The following is a 12,187-nucleotide window of genomic DNA, read 5'->3' as shown; positions in this document are numbered from 1 at the left end:
TCATTAATCATTATATTTCTAATAATATCAGGCGAATTTTTTTCAATCTTTGGGAGTCATGTTCTGTGAGTTATATAATCAAAATACTTTTCTTTAATGCTTGATTGTACAACTGATATTATTCAATATGAAGTTATTAAAATGTTGATTAAAGAAAGCTTTATTGACTTTATAGAGACCAAGGTAAAAACGAGTAGCCACTTGGCCAATGAAATTAACGATAAATTATAAAAAGATGTACTAGATATTTCAAGCATCAGAGGTCAAGGATGTGACAATGTATGTTTCCCTGTACAGCCTATAGCATTAATTTTTAGTGTAAAAATGCTGCTTCTTCAAATGCTAGCAAGATTAAATTTTTCTAAATTAATCACAGAATCTATACGTTTTTTGTTTAGATTGGATAAACTTGTCTGTATTAAAAACAACTTTGAAAGGTCATACAGGCACACGATGAGCTTTAAGAGAAAATGTCATCAAGGAACTGAAGCAACAAATACCATTAGTATATAAAGCATTAAGGGATTTAGAAAATGAGTAAATTGAATGAACAATAAAATAAATTATTTAAAAAATCTTTGTAAAGTTTATAAAATATAATTTAAATATAAAATTAGTTTAAAAAATGCGTGTTCAGATCACATCGGTAGGTCACCACTTTTGCGCTCGCCCTCCAGGGGTGCACTGTCGTTGCGTTTCAATTAATTTGTAACAGCTATGCGAATTTATTTAATAAAAATAATATGCAGTTAACTTGTCGGTTCCGACAAAATAGTATTTATTTAAGGTTGCTGTCATTTTATTTTTAATATGTTCAAAACTATAAATTTTTTAAACTATTCTATTAATGTATTCTATGACATTTTCATATAATATAATCCATTTTGTTTTAAAATATAATACTTATTGCAAGTAAAATAATGTATAGAGACGCAAATTTGTTCTTTTGCTTCAGGTGACAAAATCTCTAGTTCCGGTCCTGGATGAGAGTAAATTGCATCCATGCGGTAATCCAGAATGAACGACGTTTACCATAGCTCATGCACTGACGGCGGCTAATTAAGTAACAAAGTTACGCAGGGACATTTCGGCTTTTTATAGGGGGGGGTGGGGGCCAAATTTGCCCAGCCACTGATCGTTTTTTAATATTTAAGATGCATAGTATATCATTAAATGACATACATTTTTTTGGCAAAATTCAAAGGGCGTACCTGTTTAGAATATACGCCAAAAGCAATAAAATCGTGCCGTCGCCATCGCAGTGAAAATGCTCGGTTATCTAGTGTTCATATTAAAACTTTTTATAACAGTATCACGACTTACAATAACCATATCTAAACCAAATTATGACAAATAGGAGGGCGCAAAAAACAATTATCCCTTCTCAGAAGTCAAAAATCCACGTCAAAAGCAATAATTGTTTTTGCGTTTTCCTATTGATCAAAATTCGGTTTGAATATACTTTGATCAGCCCTCTTATATTAGAAATCCACAGTAATATCGGTAAGGATAGCTATCATCTTTTTAAAACAGTGAAACATCATAGTGCAATATGCGAAATGCGTATGTTTGTACTTCTTCTTCCGCTTAGTTTGTATTTTGGACTTGACCTAATAACAGTTCTAAAACTATAATTACTTTTAGAACTTTCATAAGGTTAGGTTTGGGTTTAAACAGCAACTGTCAAGTTGAGTTTCATAGACATTTTATAGCAGCATATTAGCGCCTGTCATTTAAATTATATTTTTCCTAGTAGAAAGTTATATCTACTAGTGAAAATGTATTTGGATTTCACTAGTGCTATCATAGATTCACTTAAAAATATACATTCACTGTAGCATTTATTTAATATTTATATATATATTACTACGCATGGAAAAGTTGAAATCAAATAATTTTACTAGCACCTGCCAGATAAATTATAATTTCACTAGTAAAAATATATATTTACTGGTGAAATTGTATTCCAATATGATTTCACTGCTAAATGGCACATTTTAAAAATTATTTTCGAGATTGAACGGTTCACATGCCCTGTATTAGTAAATAAACGAATTTAATTTCCCATTTTGCACCCCTGTGCCTCCCAAATTCGTCCCCGGGACAACACCATGCCTACGTTCGCCTATAAAATTTGATAGAGGCCATATTATTTTTTTCATGTCTCAGCTCTGAGCGAAATTGAGTGAAGAAGATGCATCGGCGACTCGAGAACGAAACGACTTGAGACGATTCCTTCTTTTTGCAGCCTTGCGATTGGCTACCGGAGCTTTAGGGGTGTGTCTACCCCCACCATTACGCCCGCCGGACTCCGCCTATTGCCAAAAATGGCGCCGACAGTCACGGGCGGACAACGGTGCGAACTAAAAGATTTTAACGAAGGTCGACGATGAGCGTTCGAAAAACTAGGAAAAATGGCAACAAAGGGATTTTGTAGTGCGCAGATTTCTCAGGTAATTCAAATTTTTACTGACTTAATCGTTAGATATCAAACTCACACTTTAGTCATAAAACAAAATGTAGTAGAATTTTAATATATTATCAAATTATAATCTCTTTATTTGAACAAGTTGCAAGCTCAAAATCAACCATTTTGTTTTTATTAAATTTATCCGAATCCGAACTATAAATCAAAACAAATAGCCATATCCAAGATAAAACAGAATAAGCATTTCAAAGGGTTGATAAGCAAATTTGTAAATAAAACTATTATCACTTTAAAAGAATATTAATAAAAAACAAAGTTAAAACGTACGACATTGTACGTAAATATTATATTGGCATACTTATATATTATATGTACAATATGTGGTCTTAAGCATAAATATTTGTGCAAACTTTTTTACATTGGCGATGTCAATATATTTAGAAAATTAAAGATATAAATGTAATATATTATAATGTGTTCTATTAGATAACTTATTTTCATTCAAAAGTGAATCTAACGAATTTATATTAAAATAGTTATAAGTATATATTTTTGTGAACTATACGAAGGAATGAAAATGACTTTCGTGTATTTTATTGATTGAAGATGATTATTAAAAGAAACATATTTTACATGATTCTCTAAAATATATTATTGCATTCAATTGAATTACTTCAACACGAATTCGATACTAGTAATTAGAAGGTTTATCTATTATATTAATATTTATTATTACATATAAGATATAATATATTATATTAGTTTGTTTGAAATGAAATATCCGATTTTTTATTAAAGTATAAAGCAAATCAAAATATACTCAATTTACAGAATTGATTTTTTTCTAACAACCTAAAAATGAATAAATCCGTTGTTTACAAAAAACTGACTTTTATGTGCTGTGTCGGCAAAGTCGTCAAAGGCTTTTTATAATTTCTCTCTGATTATTGAATTTTGAATTAAAAAAAAATATGGCTAATGTTTAAGAATATGAAATCTGTAGAGAAAATGTGAATAATTTGACCATGAGGCAAAAATCTTAACCCTAATTCATTTAATTTTGAAACAGTTATTAGTGAAGTATGAGGTCTTGCATTATCGTGGAGCAATATCACTAGAATTCTGTTTACCGATAACGTATGTTTTTTAATTAATTTTGTATGCATTAAACTTTCCTTACAGTATGATTCTGCTGTGATAGTATCGCCTGGTTTAAGTAACGATCCATGATTTTTTTTCGCGGCATGTTTTAGAATGCGGACAATTTAAATCTGAAACAGAAAGAAGATTTATTGTTTTCCTTTACTCTATGATTTAATACATTACAAAAATCATATGATGAAATGCCATATAGGAATAATTTTGCCATTTCACTTATTACATATGTGATTGTGACATTTCTAATATTAATTCACCCAAACTTATAAGCATTTATATTAGTTTATCAAAAAATATATTACAAAACATTTGAAAAACTTATCTCTTACAGTTTTGTTATAATCTCAAGCGATTAAATAGGGATGACATATATCATATGCGAGTGTTGAACATTTATAATCAATGGTGAAAGCTATAACGCAATTATAAGAGTTAAAGCGTTTTATATAAACAGTATTTACGAAAACGACGGATTTTTGTTTCATGCTGAATACTTTCAGGTTGTTAATTTCAGGAAGAAATGTTCCGTTCTATTCCTAACGTTTGCAGTATTTAAAAAATAAATGCAAATAATACAAATATTATAAAGTCTAACAATTTAAAACATGACTTGAAAATAACTTAAAATATCGCAGTCGAGAAAACAATATGTTATTACTGTAACCTTTATTTGGTTAAACCAACGTTTGTTACTAATATAAGCGTTAAAGAAGTGTAAAATATGGGCCGTTTTGAGCCTTTTTTTTCATTTAGCTGACGCGAAATACGGTTGTAAAATTTAGACAGAAATGGTCCGTTCTATTCCCAACGTTTGCAGCATTTAGTAAAATTTAGACAGAAATGGTCCGTTCTATTCCCAACGTTTGCAGCATTTCACGAAGATATGTGCTTGATAGATAATAAAAAAATATTTGTTTTATATTGGGTAAAGTTTTGATATTTAAATTTTAAACCGCAATTTTTTAAACTGAAACAATGTTTTGGAAAGTGTTTCAAATATATCATGAAAAACAGATGAAGTTTTAAGTAAAAAAGAGTTTTCAACCGTTATTTAGTCGATAATCAAATAATTTTCTACATAAAAATATAAGATCAACTTAATTTGTAGTTTTTAGATGTAGTCAATATATTTTAGTTATTTATGAAATTAAAAAATTGTCGGTTAGAAATATTAAAAACAATTAGTTTTTAAATAAAATATTTTTCGAGAATTTTTATAAAGCATTTTCTTGTTGAAAGTTGAATTTGTACGAATATTTTTAATTTTATATTTTCAACAACTATATAAAAGCTTTTGATTTTTTAAATGCCAAAAAATTGTTTACGACTTTCTCAACTACTCTAATATAATCTAAGAACTATAATAATAATCAGATAAAAAGAAACCAATACGCATGGGAATCGGCAGATTGCAAAAAAATATGAGGGGTTGCTACAAATTTTTTTTTTAATGTAAACAATTATTGCAGATTCTACTTTAGATTATAAATTTGAGCTTAATAATGTGTAATAATATGCATAGTAATATGTTTTATTAAATCATAAATGTTTTATCATTTTTCAAGTTATTTTATATTAGAATTACTATGCTTCAATATTGTTAAAAAATATTGCAAAAATAAAACAGAAAAGATAATTTACATTTATTATATTATAAAAATATCTATATACTGTATTATCATTATTACTGAATTTTCATTTCTTTATAAATGAAAAACATTGATAAACTCTGAAGCCTATTTATAATAACATTTAATTTGAGATAAATGTAAAACAATAGCTAAAAAAAATGTATCTGAAGCGTCCATTCAATTAGCAATGTTCGCAGAATTTAACTGAATAGAGAGTTTTATATCAGGTAAAAATAACGATGTTTTAATTATAAAATGCGGTATTTTAAAACTGGAACAACGTTTCATAGAGTAAACTGTATTTAAAGCATTTAGAGAAAAAACATTTTTTCAACCTAATAAAAAATATCACTATCATAAATGTTCTCCGAAAATTTTAATCAAGTATATAGGTTGTAAAAAAATAAAATAGTGATGTGTTCGGTAGAGATGTAAGACTCAACGGTGTTGTTTGATATAATTTTGACTGAATCCACCATGTAGATCTGAAACATCTAAATTATATTGATATGGTTTTTAAGTACAATGCTTAAGAGCTTCATCAATAAAAAAATCATATATAGAAATACTTTATCATGTAAAGTTTTATGAGCTTCTGAAATATGGATAAATAATAATCTTAACATGGTAGTTATCTTTACCTTGCTTTCTTGGACTATCATTAATTGAGATTGCTTCAATGAAAAAATCAAAACATGACATGAAATATTGTTTTTATTGAATAAATAGGCCATGTCAAGTCTTAGACCATTGATTGCAATTTACTTTTCTAAAACATTCCTCAGATGTCTAAATTAACGCCTTGTGGCGCTTGTGGTAATCCAATTTGTGACCGTTACCTATTGAGGGTCAGCGACGTATCATATCACGAGAAATGCTTGGCATGCTCGGCTTGTGGCACTCTGCTGCAACACACCTGTTACACCAGACAGACCAAACTGTACTGCCGTCTGGACTACGACCGGTAAGTTTATCGATATACGTAAAGTCCGCTGTTAAATGAAAAACTGATAGTACAATGAAACTTTTAGATTGTATGCAAAAAAGTGTCTGGGATGTGGCGAAGGAGTAAACTCCGAAGAGTTAGTCATGAAGGTCATGGAGGAAGTCTTCCATTTAAGATGTTTCGTTTGCGTGGTGTGCGGAGGGAGGTTGCAGAGAGGAGATCATTTCGTATTGAAGCAAGGACAGCTGTTTTGCAGATCCGATTACGACAAAGAGGTGGAAATGTTTCAAGGATACGCTCAAGGTATTGTTTGATATCAGACTTTTTTCAATTCGAAGGATTTTATGTAGTTCATCTGTCGCGTATAGGCGAATTGATGTGCGAAGAATTGGTCACTACTAGGCGCTTGGATGGAAGACGAGGACCTAAGAGGCCTAGGACTATACTGACTACTCAACAAAGAAGGGCTTTTAAGGCTTCGTTCGAGATTTCTCCAAAGCCGTGTAGAAAAATTAGAGAAGGACTGGCGAAAGACACTGGACTTAGCGTGCGGATCGTTCAGGTATGAAACAGTATGACACATGTTTGCTGCGAATATTGCTATAACGATATTGATTTGAAGAACTTATTATTAAGCATTTAAAATTAAAATATGCGTTTAAGCATATACTTTTTTTTTATATTCGGTATTCGTTTGCGAATGCGATTTTTGCTATAGCACATGTACTTAGTGATAAATGTGCCTTTCAACATTTGCATCCAATTTTGTAGGTCTGGTTTCAAAATCAACGAGCGAAAGTGAAAAAGTTTCAAAAGAAGGCAAGGGACAACAAAAACAACGTCTGCAGCACAAAGGATTCCGAAAACATGGACACGGAAAATTCTAAAATCAAAATTAAAGAGGAAAATCCGAGTGAGTTTTCAACTGAATAGCTTTTAGTCGAATTTTGAAATTTAATTAAAAAATATTTTTATTTCCTCGAGTAAAAAATACATTTTACGAAACACTCCAAAAATACCATCAAAGACTTTTTAAGAATAAATATTTATTGCTTTACTTTCACAATAAGTAAATAAATTCATTCATAAAACTTTTATGCCTCTTCCGAAAGCATTTTAATTGCTTATATGATTTTTTTTATGTACCCAAGAAAAACAATTCTTGCAATAAAACAATTATATATATTTAAAACAAAAAGAAAGGATTTTTTAAATTAAAATATATTTTACTTGACAAAAATAAAAACAACAACTCAACATATTGCGAACAATCAGAAGAACATCTTCACGCTTTTATCACTCTGCATTCATACAAAAATGCTACACTCCATTCTCAACGTTCGCAACATTTTAATAAAAATTTTGTTTTATGTAAAATTTAAGCAAAAATTTTCCATATCATTCCAAATTTTTGCAGAATTTTTATATTTTTTTATTTATTAAAATTAAGACCATCGTGACACGACAAGTTAATATAATGTCATGATGTCAAAAGCATAAAACATAAAAATGTATGTTTATTTAAATACATGAAAAGAGAACAGACATAAATCACCTTAACATGGGTGTATTGTGCCAGAAATTTATATTTTTTTTTATTATAAAAACACTTCCGCGAGTTGACATCGAAATGTATCCAATGTACTTGGAAACAGGAATATCAAGTATAAATACCGATAGAAGTTACGCTGTACTTTTTCGAGCCGCAATTAATTATTAATAACAGTATTGCAAATTTAAAAAAACAGGCATCTTTATCTATCTGCTGTCTGAGTCTCCGCAATGTGCTAGCCGAATTTCTAGTGCTTCTCAAGCGTCACACCAAGATACTTAGTAAAGAAGAAGGATGTTTAGAATACATCCGCCTTAAAATTAAATTATGTGATTATCGAAAATCCACTTCCAAAAATAATTAAGATCCTCTTGCAGGTCAAGGTAATCCAAAATCAATTGAACTTATCGTAAAAGATCATTTCCTTTGAAGCTGTTTTTGTCAAAAATAATCTGTTCTATTCTCAAATTTAAAAAAAATGCCTGTTTTATTCACAACGTTCGCAACATTTTAATACGACATAAATAATCGCGAAGAACTACCTATTCTGTTTGCTTTATACGCAATACCTTAAGGTAGTTAAATTTATGCAAAAATATTCCGTTTTTTCCTCAACGTTTGCAGAATTTTAATAAGACATAAATAATCGTAAAGAACCATTGAAATATTGAAATATATGACGTTTATAGTATTTTAATAAGACGTAAGTTTTTGTTTAATACTAGATACTTTAAAGAATTAAATTCAAGCAAAATTTGTCCGTTTCATTCTTAACGTTCTCACCTTTTTATTATAAGTAAAAAGACGAAAAATAGTAGATTAACTATATTTTTAAAATGATATATAAAAAATATTTCAACGATTATCGAGTTTACAAAATATTAATATAGACATAATTTTTAAAAGTATTCCGTCGATTTGCCATCGGATCGCCCATTAGGCAAAATCTCAGCGTGTTTCGCAGGGAAAGTTTCGCAAAAACGATTCGAAGCAAATTGCCGAGGCAATTCAGCAAAGTTGGTATCGGTCTTTAGCGTCCTTGATTCGGATTTAATTCCAGGTCCTCATGGATTGGGAATGTTCTTGAACGACAGCTGTAGCGACACAGACGTTCCGGTAGACGACACCAACAACACCGAAGCTTCCCAGCGTCATTTTCTTCCCATAAAAGAAGAAGTCAACTCCCAGGATGGCTTCTATAAAACTTCCACCATTCACGCACCCTTCGCAGGCTTCGCCAGTAAGACGTGTAAATATAACTATTATACATTATTTAAAGTAGCAATTAAAAAATTACATATGCCGATTGTTCATTTAAGTTCAATATATATATGTATACAAAAACGCGTATCGCTAAATAAATATGCATAATAAGTTTAACAACAAGACTAAGCTAAATATAAAATATATAAAAACAATTCTCAAGAAGGGATTTATACTGTTTAAAAATCACAATCAGTAGGCAAGTTTTTTCCGATGGGTCTAATATTAATGAAAATATAAAAATATATGGTTTTCAAAAAAAAGTATTTACATTTTTGCTGCGTGGCGCTATTATTATAAAATAATATTTAAATGTTATTCCTTAATAAGAAAAATATTGCGATGATAACAAAAATGTATAAATTTAAAATTAAATATAAGCACGTCACGCGTATCTCTAAAATTTAAAAATCGACAATAGCAAATTAAATGTTAGCAAAAGTTATTCAAAATAAAGTGCATGGTGGCAAAACAATTGAGAGCCATACAATGGCAAAACAAAACAAATGTGATTTTACTGTCGCGCATGTATAGATGTGTATGTATTTATATTAATATTTATTCAGGTATGTCCAACGGAGAAACGATGGGGGCAACATTCTTGAATTTCCCCTACACTACGGAGAAGCAGCATGTGCTACAGCAATTTCTTGGGGCGGCGCCCTTCGCCCACTCCTATGGTAACTCCTCGCTCAACCCCATAGACCGGCTATATTCGATGCAGAGCTCGTATTTCTGCACAGAGGACGCCGCCATGTTGGAAGGATGAGTTTCTATTTTGATGCGATCTTCGGACATACTCATACACATATCTCACATCGGGTTCTAATCTATAATACCACCGATAGAAGGCTAACAATGTTTGCTTCTTTAGAAATGTATTTGATTTTATAAGCGCTCAAATCTGTATTAGTTATAAATACATAGGATAAAACACGAATGTTCCTACAAAATAAAAATGTATATAAAATCATTACACATTACAATGCATATTTGCCACTCAATGTTGCTAGACAATATGGCTCCTGATTTTTATTTATTGAATAATGTATCCAAGCGAAGCTTAAATGAATAAAATTTAATTATTTTCACAAACACAATCTCATGGTAAATAGTCCCGTTTATTTTTGTAGAAATATTCGTATCCATATGTAATCAATTAGATTGGTTGTTGATTTTCAATAAATTTGTATTTTAAATATTGTACATTTTTTCGTTGTACTTGTTTACTATTTACATTTTATTAAAATAATTCAGACCTTCAAAAAGCAAAATTGTCTATAATACAATATAAAGTCAGCTAACTGCGATTTATTTAAAACGTAAGAGTTACACAAAAATAAAGTACCATATATCACAAAAAGTAATAAAGAATATATATTGTCATAGTTAACTAATGGAAAGCCCAGTAAAATTACTTTTTTTTGCAATAAATACAAACTTTTTTTAATTTCTGTCTAATAACTCACTACATAATATATACAAGAACCTGAAAGAGTTGCCTGACTTTGCATCTTTCTATAATACATATGTAAATATAAAAATCATTGTATTATATTAATATTATAACGTCTACGTTTTGGTACTCTATATGCAAATGTTTATATAATATATTTATGTTTATTATTAAATTATATTATATATTATTATGAATCGTTTTTTGGTGTCGATTTGATTGAACTGAATTCCTTCATCTTCCTTAATATTTACTTTCTTAAGTGCATTGATGCTATTTTAACATCTAAAATGATGATGTATTATATATAATAAACTATTAAAAACAAATACATTCCCACTCGCTCACTCACTTGCTAAGTGACGAGTGTGAGTGAGAAAAAGTAGGCGTTAAACTTTGATTTAGAGTGAGAAGAGAAAATATACAATATATTACTAGCTGTCGGTCTCTCACTGTCGTGTGGTACCGCAGCTAGTGAATGTGTGTAAATACGGGACGCTCAACTTTTCGGGCTTTAAATTTTATTTTTAATTCGTTCTGATTTTTTCATTGTCATTGTTAAAATTATACATTTAAACCAATGTATATCTTGCAATATGGCACATAAATAGACACTATTATACCACAACGCATGACGCGACTAACAATTATTTACATAAGATGGCTTACAATTAATTGGTTGGTTTTAAAAAATGAATCTTTGTAAAAGTATCATTTTATAAGTAAATTGTTTATAAAATTTGCTCAGCGCAACAATGCAAGTAAATCATATATTTTTTTAATAACACTATTGTTCGAACGATTTATTTACCGTCAAAGTTTGCGCTGAGGATGCTCAATTTTGTTACGCGGAGCCCGTGTTAGTTTATCAATTTATTGGTTTTGTACGATACGCTTCGTAGCGTCTTTAAATACAACTTAATTGTCTAGAATCTCGGCAAAGCGAATTTGCATCTTAGTGCCTTTTTGCGATATAATTTATTGTGTACTTCATAACTTATCACGAATCAGAAAAAAATATTAAAATATTAACGTTCAGTTAAAAATAAAACATGAGGCTTAGTCATAAAAGTGGCAAAAAATGTAAATATATGAAAAATAAATTTGCTTTAAAAATAAAAATAAAATACGATACATTCAATACTCATATGAAAATACAATGAAACCAAAAATACGGCTACGCACACATATATATTTATTATATAATATAATTAAATATTATAAATTAGCAAAGAATGAAAATAAATTAAAAAATATGCCAGCAAGGGGATCTTTGGGGGAGAAGTCGGTGCCCTCGGGTGTAGCAAATAATGGCACCCCTCACAAAGAGGAGTTTCTTTATTGAAGTTCCTGGGGGTAAATACTCCCCGCGAGTCACCTAGCTTTAATATATAACCCACCCTTCGGCTTAGCTTGCTCTTACAGCCTATTTAAAAACGATAATACCGGATGGTTATTGCGAACCGGGATCAGACTGAGACTGATCAAACACGGTGAACGTTTCAGCTTTCCAACTTGTGCGTACTGCAAAAGTCAGAGCTTCAGCGTTCATGTCAAAATTTTAGACTAAAATAAAGAAACATTGATTATTTTTCATTAGCCCTCGGTTTGTCGCGCATGATTTTGAGGGAAAGAAAGTTGCGTATTGGACAGTAGAGACCATTTTGCAATCACTACTTAAGTCTCATGTGAAAACTTGTAATTTATTCAGTATTTTTAAAAAGGTTATAATTGTAATTTTAGGAAATAATAC

The 12,187-nt window shown here is 30.0% G+C and overlaps 1 protein-coding gene across 2 annotated transcripts; it reads left to right on the top strand.

The window, feature by feature from the left end:
* Positions 1-2,282: 2,282 nt before the first annotated feature.
* Positions 2,283-10,341, top strand: LOC148234624 (LIM homeobox transcription factor 1-beta-like). 2 transcript variants are annotated; one of them, XM_088185926.1, is made up of 7 exons: positions 2,283-2,453; positions 6,003-6,181; positions 6,249-6,466; positions 6,532-6,725; positions 6,935-7,076; positions 8,776-8,964; positions 9,545-10,341. In XM_088185926.1, exons 1-7 carry the CDS (start codon positions 2,415-2,417, stop codon positions 9,745-9,747), a joined length of 1,164 nt encoding a protein of 387 aa, XP_088042052.1. In that variant the 5' UTR covers positions 2,283-2,414; the 3' UTR covers positions 9,748-10,341. The 2 variants fall into 2 exon arrangements, with proteins under 2 accessions (XP_088042052.1, XP_088042053.1); XM_088185927.1 differs by having other exon boundaries at positions 8,776-8,955; positions 9,545-10,177.
* Positions 10,342-12,187: the final 1,846 nt, after the last annotated feature.

This window comes from Plectrocnemia conspersa, unplaced genomic scaffold, assembly GCF_051122295.1.
Source record: "Plectrocnemia conspersa isolate PC_06_02 unplaced genomic scaffold, ASM5112229v1 ptg000005l, whole genome shotgun sequence".
In the NCBI taxonomy this organism is placed as follows: Eukaryota; Metazoa; Arthropoda; class Insecta; order Trichoptera; family Polycentropodidae; genus Plectrocnemia; species Plectrocnemia conspersa.
The sequence above is the reverse complement of the archived record's forward strand: the minus strand, read 5'-3'. Positions and strand labels throughout refer to the sequence as shown.